General features: G+C 44.3%; 1 protein-coding gene across 7 annotated transcripts in view; it reads right to left on the minus strand.

Moving 5' to 3' along the window:
* The window catches only part of PAK1 (p21 (RAC1) activated kinase 1), a 117323-nt gene that overhangs the window by 14182 nt on the left and 84043 nt on the right, over positions 1–19098 (minus strand). For all 7 annotated transcript variants that reach the window (XM_074955393.1, XM_074955445.1, XM_074955402.1 and 4 more), the window contains 4 exons: positions 18257–18305; positions 14845–14957; positions 6246–6363; positions 2774–2873 (listed from right to left, as the gene is read on the minus strand). In XM_074955393.1, coding sequence (XP_074811494.1) covers positions 2774–2873; positions 6246–6363; positions 14845–14957; positions 18257–18305 — 380 coding nt within the window. The remainder of the gene's footprint in view (positions 1–2773; positions 2874–6245; positions 6364–14844; positions 14958–18256; positions 18306–19098) is intronic.

The following is a 19098-nucleotide window of genomic DNA, read 5'->3' on the forward strand; positions in this document are numbered from 1 at the left end:
GTTGACATGGATAATGGCCAGTAAGTGCCAGGCCACAGGACTCCCTCCTGATCTTGAGACAAGCACCAATCCTGGTACTCGTAACGTTCCATCAAAGGGCCCCAATGCTGGTCAGGCCATGGAGAGCAGGAGAACGACGACCCCGACTCAGTTGCCAAGGAGCCTTGGGATCCTGGAAAAAAGGGTGGAGTGAGACCAGAGGGAGCAAGTAACCGGTCTGATGAGTCCCCCGTCCAGAACAAGTCAGGAAGAGGCGCTATCCATGGAAACGGTACCATCAGTATTGAGAGTGCTGGTTCTGGAAGCGTTGTCGGGCCCGAAGTCAGCAGCAGTACCGGACTGTCTGACGGTACCGACGTTGAGGGAGGTGAAAGCCGCCGTGGAAGCACTTGCAGAGCCAACCGTAGCAGTGAAGAGGAGATTCCTGGTACCGAGGTCCCTGTACTGATTCTGGCACCGACCCTGCTTCCACCACCTGTGGAAGGGGAACATTGGGGTATGGTGCCAACAGACCCGAGGGTTCAGCAGCTCATTCAATTAACAGGGCTACAGATGACACAGCCCTGGCGAAGTCCTGGACCAAAGGAGAGATTGGGACCAAGAGGCAGAGGAGGTCTGTAGCTGCCTGATACACCACCAATGTGGAAACAGTCAGTATCAGTATCTCCCTTGTCGGTACCAGACTCAAGACGCCAGAACCGGAGTCAACAGCACAGGGTTTCTAGCCTTCCTACTTGGTACCGGGGAAGGGTTAGAGGTACTTGTGCCCTCCCACGCGCCGGCAACAATTCTGTGCTGGTCCGCGCTTTTCCTGGGTCAGGCGGAAGAGTCACGCCCAGACCTGAAGCAATCTCAGTTGGTGTCATGGGACCTTTTCCTCGGCGCCGTCAGCAGGAAGGGCTCCTCAGTTTCTTTAGAGAGGTGACTGCTCCAGAACATGAAGTGGCAGCTCTCTCAGAACCCAAGGGTGATCTGCAACCCAGTGGGGTCCTGGTACCGAAGCAGGCCTGTTCAAGCACGGGCTGCTTCAGGCAAAGGTCCCACGCCTCGAGTCTGTTTTCTTAAACGAGTTGCCAATCCCACAACACTCTGATGTGGGCCTCACCGAGACAGAGCAAGCACTGTATGCGCGGATCGCTCCTCCACAGAAAGGACAATGTTTAAACACTGGTGGGGTCATCACCAAGGAAACAAACTACTACAACTAACGCTACTCTTACACTAAGGCTACTACTAACTAAAAGAACTAGATAAGTTCATGGAGGACAGGTCCATCAATGGCCATTAGCCAGGATGGGCAGGGATGGTGTCCCTAGCCTCCGTTTGCCAGAAGCTGGGAATAGGCGACAGGGGATGGATCACTTGATGATTACCTGTTCTGTTCATTCCCTCTGGGGCACCTGGCATTGGCCACTGTCGGTAGACAGGATACTGGGCTAGATGGACCATTCATCTGACCCAGCATGGCCGTTCTTACGTTCTAACTACACACAAGGGAAAATAGTAAACTAGTTGAGAGGTAATGAGGTTAAGATCACACAGGGCTCCGACTCCAGCCACAGGCAGTAAGAAGAAACTGAGGGAGGGTCAGGACAGCACTGCCTCATGTAGCTAAGGGAGGGGTTATGGCCATGAGGCATGAGTGGCGCCCCCTCTGGGTACTGCTAGGCAAATTTCTTCAGCTCTGGTGTACTGGGTGCATGCACACCTAAGTGGAATACATATCTGCATCTGCTCAAAGAAGAAACATAACTACCAGCAAAGTTCTGCCGGTAGAATTTTATTTCAGGTTGAGGTAAGGGGGAAGAACACACACAGCTTAAATTTTAGATCCCAGGTTGAGCCTTGCACCCAGGCTAATAGTTAGAAAAATCATCTATGGGTTACAACTGAGTACATTTGTATTGGAGCCATTGAGAGAATCAGTCTGAAAGCATACTGCACCATTTTCACAGAGAGACTTTTCTAACTTAATCCACACTAGGCAGCTATCAGAATGCAGTTTAAAAAGAATTCTATAATGCACATGGCATCTTTGCCTCTGGCTAGCTATTCATAGCTTGATACAAAGTCAAAACAGTGGGATATTGAAGTGCAGTTCTACTCTGAAAAGGGATTACGTAAAAAATATAAATGACACCTTCTTACTCAGCAGATCTGCTCCTGGAGTGAATTTGGAGTTATATCTGCTCACGTTACTGACTAAAGCAGAGGTTTATTTATTTATTTATGTCTCCTGTTAACCCTGGAGCAGGTTTCTCTTCCATCCAGTACACCATCAACAGAGTTCTTTACTAGGTTCCAATCAATTACCCCTGTGCCACCCCATGGAAAGCAATATGATTGCACAGGTGACATTAAGGACATAATGTGGCATGCAGAATCTTTACCGCTGGTGATAATGTGCAAGAAGGAAAGAACTCAGCTTGACTCTCAGAGCCCAGGCTGAGTGGGCATGACTGACAGTTTGTAAAGATGGAAAACATGGAACCCCCTCAATGTTAGTTCATTGTTTTTCATACTAATTGTGCTCAGTCTGCAAGTAACGAGATCTCTTCCGCCCATCCTAAGTCATCCTTTTTAATCTAGCCCAACCATATGTAAAGCTATGGTCTCAGTGCACAGCTATTTATCCCTGCAGCTACCATTAACGCAAATAGGTGTCACTGCCTATTGGCTATCCTCACAACACAACTGTGCCTTGGAAGGACAACCTGCCCTTTAATTTGCAAGCTCACAGTTCGAGTCATCATCAAGGCTGCCTTCTGCATACTTAGTTTGACGGAGCCATCCATTCCTAGTAGAATGTTGTCACTCTTGATGTCTCTGTGAATGACTTGGCTTGAATGCAGGAATTCCAGAGCCTGAAGACACTATGAGAAAGTTCACAACATGGTATTTTTTTAATAAAGCCATTCAACAACCTAGGAAATTGCATTAAAAAAGGAGCAACTGACCAACTAGTCGAATCTGAAGATATACACTTTTAAATAACATGGCCTTAGTTCCTTTACTATAAGCAACATATTCTATCTCCACAGTTTAATGACTGCATTTCTGATGCGACACACAAGTGATATGTCAGAGTATCTCAAATCTGTGTGGAATGGAGACCGATCTGGGTAGAAACAAAGGACCCAACTTGAAATGAATCATTATGAACTGAGCAAAAAATGGATTTTTCTGTTCATTGGCAATTGCCCCTAAAATAAACATATGCATAAATAAATTATTTTGGGGTCAAACCGAAAAGAGCATTTTTTAAACCTTTTAGCAAATCAAAAAAAAATTTTTTTTTAAGTCAAAACTAATCAAAATGTCTCAATAATGTCAAAACAAAAAGTTTCACTTCTACCCAAAACATTTTGTTTCAGTTTTCCGGCGTTTTGACAAAAGCAAAGGAAAGGATTCTCAAACAGGGAGAAGAAGGTTGGGTGGAGCCTCCCTTATAAGCTTTTGCCCACTGGTGAGAGCAGCCACATGGGATGTGGGCTAGTCTACACTGGCAACGCTAAAGCGCTTTAATGTGGTTTGTGTAGTCACGGCAGAGCACTGGGAGATAGCTCTCCCAGCGCTCTAAAAAAACCACCTCCACGACGGGCGCAGCTCCCAGCGCTGGTGCACTGTCAACACTGGCACTTTATAGCGCTGAAACTTGCTGCACGCAGGGGGGTGTTTTTTCACACCCGTGAGTGAGAAAGTTGCTGCCCTGTAAATTGCCAGTGTAGACAAGCCCTGAGATTCTCAACAGCATCCCAGGGCAAGGGGCTCACTGGCATCCGGGAGCGAGTTTCAGCTGCCCTGACGAGTTGATGTACCCCAACTCATTAATGACATACATGACGCCTTTTAGATACAGGTTACGATAGCAATAGAAAGCTAATGCCAGATACTTAATATTATTGAATGTGTATGTACAGGGGACAAATTCAAATTTACAAACATGGGGAATTATGTTCTTAAAGTGTATCTGCCAGGCAGAGCTGAAGTTACCCTACCCTAGACAAAGGAATGTGGTTCTGCCACCTTGAAGGTACTTCCAAGGTTGAATAAGTGACAATGGGAATGCAATTTACACAGAAAGTTAATAGGACCATCAAGTAAACAAGGGGAGGAGATAACCACTCAGCATCACATCATGGGGGGAGGGGGAACGGACTGCAAGAAACAGATCAATTTGCATTTTAACAAACACCAGCGGGGGAAGAAAACAGCATGAAATTCCCTTCACCAGGAGACTCCATGGTGCCTTCCTCACAGCTTGAATGAACTTTACTTTGGGGAGATTACCCTTTAGAAAAATCCATTGCAACAGTTCACTGCACTATGAAAGAGAGGGGCAAAAAAAATCCCAAGTTATCGTCCATCTAAACAGACAATCTTCCTGGACTTTGTGGAAGAACCCAACCAGAGGGGAGGTCAGCCATCTTGCTGGAAAGTAGATTGGTACATTGAACAATGGTTGTAGCTTGCTTTGTTCAGTCTTAGCTGCTAGAAAGCATTTTTCACTTCTATTTGCCTGTAACCATTTCTGGCTCTATTCTTTATACTGGAACTCACTTAAAATCCTATCCCCTCTTGTTAATAAACTTGTTTTACTTTTAATCTAACCCAACCCAGCGTTGCCTTTGAACTGAAGTGATAGTTAACTCCAGTTAAAAAGTGATGAGTTGGAGCAAACAAGCCTTATTATTCCTCTGAATAGTCCAGGAAAGGACTGGACATTTCAGAGCTGGGACAATTCAGGACTGGGGGCTGTTCGTGGGCTAGGGGCTGTTCATATCGTCGTGTCTGACTAAAGAGAGCAAGAATGAACCTTCAGCCTTGCAGTGAGGGCACTTATTTAAAACTTGAGCTGGGAGAACCAAGTTGAAGTCCCAGTTCGGCATCAGGCAGATGAGGAAACTGAACCCAAGTCTCCCACATCCCAGGTAACTGCTCTAGCCACAGGGCTATTATAAGGAAGGCACCACCACCACCATTTTGTGAAGCCTTTGCTTTGTTTTCTTCAAAAGGCCCAAAAACTGAAATGAATTGTTGTGGGGTTGAAACAAAATATTTCCTTTCCATGGTACTGAAAACATTTCAACTTTTTCTGTTTGGCTGAAACTGGTTGGTGAACTCAACACAAATTTGCGAATAGCTTCACTCACCCAAAACTGAGTTTTTCAGGAAAGAAACTTCTGGAAAAATTTGCCTAACTCTAGATCTGAGGGTTAAGGCATCAAAATGTTACCATGCTGCAAGGGATCATGTGTTGGGAGCCCTAAAAGTGATTTTGAGCCCCATTAACTAGATGTGGGATCTGGGATTGCCCTGAAAACAGGGACTATCCTAGAAACTCCAGAATAGGTTGCAAGCCTGTCTGCAAACTGAATATTAACACTGAGATGATGGATCCACTAACGAGGCTGTGAAGAAATAGGTCAAACCAAATTTAAAAAATAAACACTGTGTATGGGCTCCTCTGGCACAACCTGGAATAAATAGTTTTGCAATATCACAAGAGTACTCCCAGAAAACTCCTCTGTAGTAGTGAGCTGGCCCATAAAGGCCCAGGAAATAACAGAGCTTCCACAGTTCTTCTCTCTGATGCATGTTTTTCAAAGTTTCTTCGGTATAATTATTGAATTGTAAACAACATTTGAAAAGGAGAGAGATTTAACACCACAAGTGGAAAAAGAGCAGCTTTACATTCAAGATTTTCAGGCCAGATGGGACCATTGTGATCACCTAGTCTGCCTTCCTGCATATCACAGAGCACAGAACCTTACCTAGTATTATTTCCATCAGGCCCATAACTTGTTTGAGTTATAGCACAGCTTTTCAAAAGGTATCCAGTGTTGACTTAATGATTGCAAGTGATGGAAAATCCACCATGTCCCTAGGCAGACATTGGCAGGCAGGCCTTACTTCAAACAAGGAACTTTAGGTAACAGAGATTCAAATTGTTAAAGATTTACTCTGTTAACAAGACTGCATTCATTAGCTAATGTTTGAACAGCACTGTGGCATGCTACTTCTGTGCTCAACTCATTGATGATATTTCTTTTAAATGTTTCTGTCGCAGTTAAGCTATGTCCAACAGAACTATTAAATATCTAGTACCAAGTCAAAGCAATCTAGCTCCATGTCAAAGAACGTTCCAAGTTATACTGTAAAACCATGACACTGCATAGAAACTTTAATTTTATTTATACATTTCATGGTAAGAACTCGTTCTGACGAGCAGAGCATAATCTTACCTCTCGACACACAGCTGCTATTTGTCCTTCATCCATGCAAGTCTCTGTTACAACATCCGTCAGGGAGCCGCCTGCCAAATACTCCATAACTACCCACAGTTCGTCTCCTACAAGGTAACTATAAAGGGCCAAAAAAAAAAAAAAAAAATGGTAGTTGTATTTCTTTAGCCAAAAAAGCTCTGAGTAAAGCTATTTTTAAAATGTAGTGGGGGGCACTAGGCATCTGTGCCTCATTGTAAAGTCCAAAATGCCTGGAGAGTCAGTGTGGAGTGATGGGAACAGCTCACAAGCATGGCTGAGAGCTCTTTTTTGTTCAGCATATCACCAGGTTGAATCATCACGGGGATTCAGTCTGTTATCATCCAACTTTAAGTTCTTGGCCATTTTTACTTTATGCACTACACCTGTGTGGTGTACAGCGATAGTAATGCATGCATCTATGCCATGCTAAGAGTCCCAGACCATTGTTATATGAGAGGTAACTCAACCAATCTCCACCCTTACTTTGCAGCTTTCATTGGCTGTCTGAGGGAAACTGCGCAGATGATGGATTAGTTGGCCAAATCGCCACACCTCTGTACCTAACTGCCACCACACAAACTCACACAACTCTCCCAGCACAACACAACCACCCATACAACACCAAAACGATCACATACAATAAACCCCAAAATGCGCACACACACTGCTTAACCGCAGCACACTCTCCTCATTCACCACTTTTGTACGAATCAACAAATATTCTAGCACAGTCTCTCCTGGAGACACAAATCAACACAACCACCCACACGACATAACCAGCATACACATGGAATTTGCTGTCTGTTATATCCAATTATTAAGTTCTCAGCCATTTTAATCCTTTTATTTTATTTTTGACATATGTGACTATGAATTAACCCTGTGACAGCATGGGCTTTCAGCTATTAGTTAACAGACAGTTAATTTAGCAGTGCTAGAGATTTAAGTTACTCAGATAATATTTCTGGTACTCCAATGATTTATGATTTGATGTACCCGCCCCAAAGATCTTCAATCTTCGTTTAAGACAAGAGAGAACATGTAGATGAAATAAAAGGTGTGGGAGGGGAAAGGGAGGATGAGGAAATAGTAATATGCTCCTATTTTGTCATGGATCAGCTGTGTGCACACTGTAAGTAGAGTCATTTTTTAGAAAATATTGTACATCCTTAAAGTCTGATCATTAATTTTTTTCTTGCACCTATGACACCTAAGGATCTCAAAGCAATTTGAGAATGACAGTATCCTGCAAGGTATGCAAGCATTATCACCATTTTACACAGAGGGAAAATGAAGGCACAGAGGTTAAACAGATTTTCCCCAAACAACATCACAGAGTAGCAGAGCCAAGCTTACAGACCAGGCTTCTGGCTCCTAGTTCTGTGGGTTAATCACAAGAAAATCCTTGGGCCAGATTCTCACCTGCATCAAGATCTGCTTGGTGCAGGGGCAAAGGGCATATCCACTGGGGAGCCGATTATAGCTGCCTGATCCTCAAATTGCCCGGGCTCAGGCATTAAATTAGAGCTACCTAAAGGACCATAATGCCAGCTGTGAATCTAGTACAGCAGGGCTCTGTCCTGACCCTTTCCTGGTATGTCCACAACAGGATGGGACAGGTAAGGAGATGGCTGCATATGACCTGGTTCTGTTGGCCAGTTCACAATTTCCCTCTTCCAGGGGGCTGTGGTGAAATCCTAGTCCCTTTAAGGAATACATGTGCTCTTGAAGTTATAAACAAGACATTGGGACAGTAGACAGAAAAACAAGAACTTAAATCAGATTAAGAGCTGCTGTGCTGGTGTTGACATTGTGCACTAGCATTGATTAAAGGATGCTTCAGTCTGATCAGATGATCAATCCTACTGCATCTTGAAGGCCAGAGGAAAATGTAATAGACAGTCTCAAAGTAATGAATAATTGTCCAAGTTGTCAAAGGTAGAAAGCAAGGTGAGTGTCTCATTCAGCGATTAGCTAAAATCTTTCAAATAGGAGAATCAAGAAGTTTTAAAGCATATTCTGGCTTTAAAATAGACAGTAATGATTCTGAGGCCACACAGGACTGCTTCGGGGTGTGGGCTTTTGCTCCAAAGTAACACAGACCATTTACACTTGCACTAAAGGAGACTCTTTAGTTAAATGGGGACAGGTACGGTCTAGTGGTCCGAGCACGTGACTAGGAGCCAAGGAGATCAGAATCCCAGCTCAACAATGTCTTTCTGAGTAGTACTGGGCAAATCCCTTGAGAATCCTGCAGGAGTGTACACAGGGCCCAGGAACATTCACCGACTGGCCTACGTTTCCCTGCATGTGCAGAGAACACAGTCTCCGGACACCAGACATCCACGGGGAAAGGAAGCGGTGGTGCAATGCCCCCTTTGCTGCTCTGTTTGGAGTCTATTCCACAGCAGTACAGATTCCATAGGAACTGGGCTATGACTGGTTCGGCTGCCTGTGCAATAACTCCCTCTTGAAGGGGACTATAGGGTTGGAACAGTACAAATTTCTTCACGAATATTCCGGCTCACCCTATGGAACTGGGTTATCCTCCTCCTAATGGACCCCCGAAGCTATTGTATCCCAAATTCCCCCCCACTCACTTTTAAGGTTTTGTGTCTTACCCATCATCATCATCTTTCCAGCCAAGTACAATTAGACATGGGTGCCTTGCAGATTCCATCAGTACCTTTAATTGATCAGTGGCACTTTCCTTCCCTGCCATTAGTGTCTTCTGCAGCATAACTCAGCTTGCCCAATGGGCAAGAAATTGGGAGAACACACGTCCCGCATGACCATACACAGTGCAACCCAGTGAGCACCAGCTGGAAGCTGAAAGTAATTTTGAGAGGCGGACAGTACAAGCCAAGAAGCACGCTGGGAATCTGAAGCTAGGCCATCAGCAGCCGTATGTGCATGCCAGAGCCTGGGCACCTAAATAACTGAGAGATCTTACACAACCTGCAAGGATGCAGAATTAATTCAAGCTTCCTGCCAGCTCCAGCTGAGTAAATGTGATTTGAGGAAGCAGGCTGGTGCCACATCCAGGCTCGTTTTGATCTTTAACCACAGCAGAGGCCAGTATTAGTCACTGAATTGTTTATTGCAGATATGTTTCAAATACTTTTTTTTCCCCCTGGCAGTTTCTGAGACAGGAAAGGGGATTTCGGGATTACAGATACAGGACCAAGTTCTGTTCCCTCCCACTGACCTGCTGTATGACCTTGGGCACATCACTTGGGGTCAAATTCTGCTACCCTGACTCATGCTATGTAGTCCTACTGAAATGGGGCTCCTTATGTAATGAGATGTTACTCAGCGTGAGTCAGGGTGGGAGAATCAGGCCCAGATCCTCTCTGTACGTCTGTCTCCCCAGCTGTAGAACAGTGATATGTGTTTCTCAGGCTTACAGTTTACAAGGTACTTTGAGATTTTTCTATAGAAGACAACATATAAACACCAACCATCACTATAAACCCACTCTTGTGAAAAATCCTATAGAATTCAGTAGAAAATGACAGCTCTTCCACAGGGTTTTTGGACAATCACATAGTATTTGATACAAAGTTATATTCCTACTATAGAGTACTATTAATGTTTTAAAATCTTATAGAGAAATTAGCACTAGCTATTACATTTTTAGAGGTGCACAGTACAGTACTACATTCCTGGGTAGCCCTATGATTCTACTCCTATTCAATTGCATAGGGCTTTTCCATATAGGTGACTACAACTGGAGGTTTTTATTTCTGTGGGGCTGGTTGGTTGGTTTGTAAAGGAGATTTCTCTCAAAAGTTGAGAAACAAAAAGCCTCTATGTTTACCTCACTGGGGCTCTGTGTTGGTACAGGGGTCCATCCATATGCAAAGCACTAGAAGATTGGGATTCAAAGTAAAAAATACATTGCACTTGCACAGTATTTTTATACAGCACCTAGCATAATGGGGACCCAATCTGGTTGGAACCTCTAGGCACTCCTGTAATAAAATACATTTCAGATGCAGTTCCTAGTGGTGTAGAAATGTGGATAAAGCATGATTTTACAGTCAGAGGAAATGGGGCAATAGAAAGGCCTATGATCTGGTTTTCACACAGCTGCTGGAAGCCTATAGATCCATAGTCGCCTAATTGCAAGGGTATCCTTCCCCGTGCTGCCTTTTGTAATAATAGATTTGCTAAAGCAAATTTGGGTTCCAATCGGAAATGCATTCAGTGTCCAAGAAAGGACAGGCCTGATTCACCACTACATTACTCCCTTTTTACTCACCAGCAGAACCCCAGGTTCACACTGGTGCAAAACTGAAGTACCGCAGTAGACCTAATCTCTACATAGCATTCCCCCATCTTGTAAGTATTACAGAACTATTTGGGAGCTGCTTTGCACAGTGCCTACAGCAGTAGAATGATCAGTTCTATTCAAGATGTCTTTCGAAAGAAGGGCGATGACAAAAGCGGCAGCTTATGTACTGGAGGCATTTAAACAAGACGACAGGGCATGTAATTACCTTATAGCCCAGGTTTTCTTAACGGAGAAGGCAAGTACAATACATGTACTGTTGCACAGCTTCTCTAATTAGATAACAAATGCCTCTTTTAAGCAACCTTATTGTCAAAGGAAGTTGTCACACTGCACTCCATCAACCAAGTTAAATTCACAGCATTTAATCTTGTGTTCTTTGCCACACTCTACACAGATGGGAAGAGACATTTAAAAGACAAACCAAAAAAGAGAACAGTCAAGAACTAACTCCCAGAAGTCACATTACAAGTCACTGATGGCCAAATATTCATAAACGTTCTCCATTCAATAGTGGGACAGTTCAGTCCTCTGCAGGGCTTGAATTAACAGCTCTGTTTTAATTGTGAGAGGGTTGGTGGCAGGGTGCAGGGGTCTGGATCCCCTTCTCCTGCCTCGGTTCACCTGGATTCAGAATCCTATACAGATGTGTTACAAGGCTCACTCCTCTCCCAAGTTTTCCCGGAATCATGGGGAGAACTGTACAAACGGGGTATGGTGGGTGGTGTGACTGAAGGTTCTGGTGAACGTGTCGGTGGTTGGGAAGGATTCTCAGGACTTATTTGAATAAAATTAGTGTGTGATTTAGAGGATTATTGTATGTGATGTGCTGAGAGAAGCAGATACAGCAGAACCTCAGAGTTAGGAACACCAGAGTTACAAACTGACAGGTCAACCACACACCTCATTTGGAACTGGAAATATGCAATCAGGCAGCAGCAGAGACCGGGGGGAAAAAGCCAATATAGCATAGTACAGTGTTAAACAAACTACTAAAAAAAAATAAAGGGAAAGTTTAAAAAAAAATTTGACAAGGTAAAGAAGCTATTTCGGTGCTTGTTTCATTTAAATTAAGATGGTTAAAAGCAACATTTTTCTTCTGCATAGTAACTTTCCAAGGCTGAATTAAGTCAATGTTCAATTGTAAACTTTTGAAAAAACCACCATAACGTTTTGTTCAGAGTCACAAACATTTCAGAGTTACGAACAACCTCCATTCCCAAGGTGTTTGTAACGCTGAGGTTCTACTGTAGGCACAAAAATAGCTAGACTGATCAATAACGGACTGGTGTCTGTCTCAGATACACACTGGGAAAAAGCTGAAGGTAATATAACCCTCCAGTGCCTTTGCAATGTCATTTCTCCATCTCAACATACCCTTGGTTTTATTCATAACAATTTACATTTATATAGCTGCACCTGTCATCCCTAAAGGTACTAAAATGCTTTACAAGTTTGCAGTATATACAGCCCCACTGAACTGCAGCTCACTGATGCAAAAGTGTGAGGAACAGCATTTTTGGGTAAAGAAGGGCAGACCCCTTAAGAAAAGGTCTTGGGGACTTTAATATCTGTGCAGAGCAGATGCGTATTCTGTTACATAGTTTAATCTGAGAGATCCAGAGACAAAACTTCATGGCTATTTACCTACAGTGCTTTTGAAGGGCTGGAGTAAGTCAAGATTTAAGTGTGTGGCCCAGAGCCAAGGGGCTGTATTCAGGGCTCTGAATGCTCTGCAGCAACCCGGGCCTTAATTCTGTGGCAGCTCCATTGAAGTTAAATATGGAGAACTTTAATGAAGTATGAAAATGGCTAATGCAACCAATACACAGTGCTCCAGATTATTTAATTTGATACTAAATTCAAGTCACTGTATGCAGTCCCCACAGTTTTGGACATGCCACAAATGTTTGTTCTGACAGCTCATAATTGCATCCTAATAGTTACTGGGGGAGGTTAGAGGTTCTGGCAGCTGGGAAGGAAACAAGTGAAGTTTCTGGCAATTGGGAAGGTAGTTTGGGATTAGAGTAAAAGCCTTTTAACTGGATGTTCCTTCTAAAATGGTCAACAATAAAACAATTGACAATGCTGATGTTTCTGCCGTCATCGTTAGGTTTCAGTGTGAACACCCTGTTGGGCTGAAAGAGACAGTTCACGGCTCTCACAGATGTGTTTCAAACTGTCTCCAGCAGTGGTCACCAACCGGTTGATTGCGATCGACTGGTCGATCCTGGACACTCTCCCAGTCGATCACGATCTCCGGCCACAGCAGCCCCAAGCCACTCCCAGAAGCAGCCAGCATGGACCCGCGGGGGGAGGGGTCTCTGCACGCTGCTCCTCTCTGCAGGCACCACCCCTGCAGCTCCCATTGGATGGGAACGGGGAGCTGTGGCCAATGGGAGCTGCGGGGGCGGTGCCTGCAGAGAGGAGCAGCACACAGAGCCATGTGCACCCCCCCCAAGGGGCCGCAGAGGCATGTTGGCCCCTTCCAGGAGCAGCGTGGCCACGTGGTGCACTACTGGCTTTCAGGGTGGGGGGATGGCTAGGCTCGTGATGGGGAGGAGGTGCCGATGTGCCTGAGTGGGACCGGGGCAGGCAGGGAGCCGGCCTAAGCCTTACTGTGCCAATGTCCGGGAGCCACCAGAGGTTAAGTGCTGCCTGGAGGGAGCCTGCACCCCAAACCCCAGCCCTGAGCCCCCTCCCAGAGCCAGCACCCCATGCCCCCTCCTGCATCCCAATCCCCTGCCCCAGACCTGACCCCCCTCCCAGAGCCAGCACCCCATAAGCCCTCCTTCACCCCAACACTCTGCAAAGCCCAGAGCCCCCTCCTACAACCAAACTCCCTCTCAGAGCTTGCACCCTTCACCCCACCCCCTACCCCAGGCTCAACCCAGATCTCTCTCCTGCACTGAGAACCCCTTAGCCCCAGCCCAGAGCCTGCACCCCCTGCTGAACCCCAAGCCCCTGCCCGAGCCTGGTGAAAGTGAGTGAGGGTGCAGAAAAGCAAGCGACAGAGAGAGTGGGGGATGGAGTGAGAGGGGTGGGGCTTCAGGGAAGGGGTGGGGCCTCAGGGAAGTGGCGGGGTAGATCCTGGGTTGCCCTTAAATTCAAAAAGTGATTTTGGGCGTAAAAAGGTTGAAGACCACTGGTCTACGGACTCGGGGAAACATCGCCGCATTGATATACACACTGGGCACATATACATGGCGATTTTCACGGTCATGAGGACTAGAAGCATTTTATTTTTTTTTAAAGGTGAAAGCTTAACTTCTGTGTGGAAAGGTGGATTTTGTGGCTGTGGTATCAGAACGCACAGCGCAGCCAGAACGCTGTGCCCCAGGGCTTGTCTACACACGGTTTTGTACGGATTTAACAATATTGGCTTAGAAATACATACAGCTAAATCAGTACCAAAAGTACCCGCGGACAAGCACGAGAGGTGGTGCTGGGGCACAACACTCCAGTGGGAGCTCCAGGAGATGGCATGTCTGAAGCAGGCCAGTGCCTCCAGGGGTCTAACAGGAAAGCAGCAGCTGATTTGCTCTTCCAAAGGGCACAGCGTGTGCTCCCAACCCCAGGAGGGCCAGCTCTGTGAAGGGAAGAGCCCTGCTCCCTTTGGAGAGGTTACTGCCACTTGGGCAATACCTCTGCTCAGCCCTGGGGCTCCCTGAACAGAAAGGGCTTGGACTGTATCCAGCCCCAGAGAAGGGGTGCGTAGGATGGGGAGAAAGGCTCCTTGCACCCACTTGCACTCCATTATTCATACCTAGATTGTGCCCAGCCCTGGGTATGTTTTCTATTCAGCAGCTAAACTATTATATCCTGACTCAGGGAGGAACAGTCATCTTAAGAAACTGCTAAAGGAGAGTGTTCCCTGGGATCCTGGCAGGCTTATTTCTCTGCAAGCTGGATGTCAGCACCAGTGCAAGAGGAAAAAAAATGTACATATCATGGCTTAGTTTCCATTTCTCCTTGGGTGGCCAGAAGGAAATTGCTTTCAGAGTCTAAAATGCAGCAAAGAAGAGGGATACAACTTGGAATCCTGACTGTATAGCACTAAAGCCTTCCCTGCCAGCATTTTTACAGTGAATCAAGTGCCAGCGAAGGCTATTTGATGCAGACACCTGCCCACTAAGAACTGGACTGAAAGCACCAAACTCATGGCACATAGTTACTATACAGTGTTACTGTCATCACCCTGGGTTGGATTCAAACAGGATCACCGAGGAAGGTGAAAGGGCTGCCAGTGGCTACACGCAGCCCATCTTTTAAATCAGAACATACCTGTCCAAGTAGTTGACAATGTTGGGGTTTTTGTTTTCCCTCATTACAAGGATTTCATTAATTATAAGTTCTTTCTTGGGCTGCTGTTGCAAATTCATCTGTTTGATTGCAACCTAAGAGTAGGAGAGAAAAAAATATGTAAAGCATTCATATATTAACATCCCTAAAAATCTGCCAGTTGCTAGTCTCTTCTACTTAAGTCCAATTTTCAAATAAAGTTTAACACCACTTTATTATCTCAGGGTACTCAGCTGTTTTGTAACAGAGCAAGTACTTTCATCCAGTCCACTTCCAGAAGCATTCAGCGTTGCAAGCAAAAAAATATAGAGAGGCAAGTATTTTCCTGCTAGAAGTCTGCGTCATAGCTGGACAGGCTTGCTCCTTGCAGTGCTCTTGGCAAAATAACAAATAGCTCCTTACTACAATATGGATTGATTTCTCTAAAAAGCTCATTCTTTAAGGAATCCAGCTCTCTTTATTTTGGATCAGCATCTTCTTTCAAATGCAAGTCAGGCTCCAAGAAATTTGTGGGACAAATTCATTTAGCTTAAGTGCAGTTTTCCAAGGTACTAATTTCACTCTGTTATAACTAGAGTTACAACGGTGATCCAAAGTTTGGTGGTGTTTAGATCTGAGAGTCTGGTTCAGGCCCATCTCTAGCCAAAACTTGGGGGATGGGGTGGACTCTTATTATAGTCTCTTGGTCTGTATCTTTCTGCAGTGCATCACTGCACATACACAAATCTGTGTGTGTGTGTATAAACAGACAGAATGGACAGAGGTCTCATGCAATGTGCTCTTCGCCATTATATCCAAATAGTCACAATACCAGTATACAAAGGCCAATTCAGGCACTCTTACTCATAGTATAGTCATGTAACTGTTAAATCAATGGGACTGCTCAGTGTGAATAAGCTGGCAGAATCAGTTTGACTGTACTAACGTCCTGTTGGTTTTTTGTACAATATTTAGACCAGGGATCTCAAACTTGAATCACCACGAGGGCCACATGAGCAGAGGCTGAGGGAACTGGGGATGTTTAGTCTACGGAAGAGAAGAATGAGGGGGGATTTGATAGCTGCTTTCAACTACCTGAAAGGGGGTTCCAAAGAGGATGGCTCTAGACGGTTCTCAGTGGTAGCAGATGACAGAACAAGGAGTAATGGTCTCAAGTTGCAGTGGGGGAGATTTAGGTTGGATATTAGGAAAAACTTTTTCACTAGGAGGGTGGTGAAACACTGGAATGCGTTACCGAGGGAGATGGTGGGATCTCCTTCCTTAGAAGTTTTTAAGGTCAGGCTTGACAAAGCCCTGGCTGGGATGATTTAGTTGGGGATTGGTCCTGCTTTGAGCAGGGGGTTGGACTAGGTGACCTCCTGAGGTCCCTTCCAACCCTGATATTCTATGACAGGTACAATCAGCACTTAGATATTATGGTGAAAGATGCTAGAGGAAACCCTGACACAGGTGAGAATAGAGAGAACGTGCTGCTTGTCAACAGTTTGACAGCCAAACATGCAGTGGTAACATTTGTTCCCTTAGGACAGGAGGAATGAAAAACAGAGGGTATCTGCTCCAGACCTCGCAGAGCTGGAAGACAAGAAATCCCTAGATCAGGGGAATTTTAACCACACTAACAATATATCAGTTAGATAACAAACAGCCTAACAGTCAAAGAGATTCCTTTTACAAACAAGACAGTTTTATGACACATGGAATATAGAACACAGCCAGAGGAGAAGCCATCTTGGATCTAAAGAAGAAGTGGTGAGAACCTAGGAGCACAGGAATTGCCAGACTGGATCAGAACAGTGGTCCAACTAACCACCCCTCTATTTTGTCTGACAGTAACCAGTATCAGACACTTCAGAGCAAAGAAGGGCTCTAGTATATAGTTATGAGATAGCCTGCCCCCACACCTCCCTGGGAAAGTTTCTTTCTAATCCATTAGTCAGTGTGTGGCTTATGCACTGAAGCATCCATCCCTTCCAAAATTCTGGTTTCATCTTTTATTTTTAATTCATACACTAGTAACTCTGGATGTTCATTATCCATACAGTTGTAGAGTCTTTTTATAATCCTACTAAGTTCTTAGCCTGTTGTATATTGTGACAAGCAGTTGCACAGGTTACATGCATTGTATAAATAAAATATTTCCTTTTATTACTTTTAAATGTGCTGCCATTCAATGTCACTGAACTTCAGAATAATAGGAAAGATTGATACTGGTGTCCAAAAATGACTTGAACTCCGTGTAGCAAGGAATGGGTTAACTGAATACAAGGGTTAAGGATTTCAGGAATGTAAAGTCTAGGGCCTGATCGTGCTCTCACCAAGTTGAGAACCAGGAATTACTGGAAGTCATTTAAGTCCATGGATTACGCAGTTGTGTAAAATGAGTTTGAGTATCAGTATGGAACTCAGCAAAGGGATCCTAAGAGGCAACATACAGGGACAATAAACTTTCATACTACTTTTCCAAAGGAATTGCAAGAAACAAGCAGCAGTCAACATGGTTCCCCTTTTCAAAAATGCGAAGTCAAACTTATATTAGTGCTTTGTCGTCTCCCCCCTTTTCAGTTCCTAATACAGTGTCAGCAAAAAGCAGATAGTTGCAAGACTACTGGTATTTAATTGTTGGCTTTGTATAATTGCAAAATCGACCCATATTTCAAGTACCAATAATACTACAAACGTTCCCGTTTATCTCAACACTAGCTTTAATATTATTAGAATGAACATTATTCTATCATTGCAAAATTCTTATTTGTCTAATAGACGTAATATATAGGACCTTATTTTCTGAGGTGCTGTGAACCCATCGTCATTAGTTTATGGTACTGCCCATGATGTGTTGGTGCTTTCTAGACATTCAGAATGGGATGGTACCTGCCTCAGTGATCTATCAGCCTTAGGGCAGACAAGCAAGTAGACAGAGGTTGTATTGGGAAAGGGAAACAAAGATTTTCGGAGCAGGTCAATTAGATTCCCTGTAGGCAGTGGATGGAAAGTGGGTCTTTAAGGGGGACTTAAATGAGGATAGAGTAGATGGGCCCCTCTATGGAAGAGCTCAGGGAAATTGAACTATACAGGTGAATATACAACATGTATGTTAATATCACATATAATTAGTATATTTTTACACACACACCCCCATCCTCATGGCTGCAGAAAGAAAAAAAAATCCTTCCAAATGTGAAGTTAGGCAGGGTGTAGAACTTAGGAGCTCCTGGTTTTTTCCAGTCTTATGCTCAGACCACTTGCCCAGGCCTCTCATTAAATTAAACCAAGCGTTCTCATTAAAAGCTACATGTCATGAATCTTTGAAATAAGCTCTATATTTGGTAGTGTCAATTAGAATTTGTAGGGCCTCTTCCAAAGCCCAGTGAAGAAGTAATCTGGCAGCACTCACCTCCTGTCCTGTAGCTACATCCATTGCAGTATATACTGTGCCTGAAGCTCTAATCAAAGAGGAGAGAAAACACATGATTAGTGCTAAGCAGCAAGAGGGATATCTTTACATAAAAGAAGAATTTTCCAATCCATTAAATTTTTATCTTAAATGAACATTTCATTTCAACTCTGTTTCCACACAACACTTCCAAGAGCAAATAGCAATCGGAAATATTTATGAGCAAACCCCAATGGCTAAAAAGTGACATAGAACACAACAATCTCTTGACATGGTTAGGGTCTTGGACTGAACCCTGTTCTGGAAAATCACTAATTCGGAACATTTGATCCCATCATTCGATTTGATCCCATCTAAACTGACACGACAGCACCAAGGTTCCCGCAACATGGCAGAGATTAAAGGGTAGACTGAATCAGCGAGGCAAGACAGACATGGCATTTGTAATGAGGGACAAAAAGCTTGATCCTGCACCCACTGGATTCAGTAGCAAATCTTCCATTGTCTTTAATGGCCCAAAGAGAGAGAGAGAGAGAGAGAGAGAGAAGCCTGCATAGTTTTAAATGGAACAAAAATTAACCATCTGTATACTCACTACAGGGAGAAAACATTTGTACAATAGATCAACAGCCATCTTAAAAAATGGAGTCAACTTTCAGTAAAGAAAGAGGTAGTACATCTGATACTCCTCCTCCTACACCCCATTGCGAGGGGACACAAAACCAATGCTGAGCAGAGAGGGTTAATTCTGAAAGCAAATCTGTAATCTGAAGATGCGCACTGGAAATAAGCAGTTCTTTCCCTGCACACAGATATATTTAGCAACACGGTCATCTAATGAC

This window comes from Natator depressus, chromosome 1 (assembly GCF_965152275.1).
Source record: "Natator depressus isolate rNatDep1 chromosome 1, rNatDep2.hap1, whole genome shotgun sequence".
NCBI classification, from domain to species: domain Eukaryota; kingdom Metazoa; phylum Chordata; order Testudines; family Cheloniidae; genus Natator; species Natator depressus.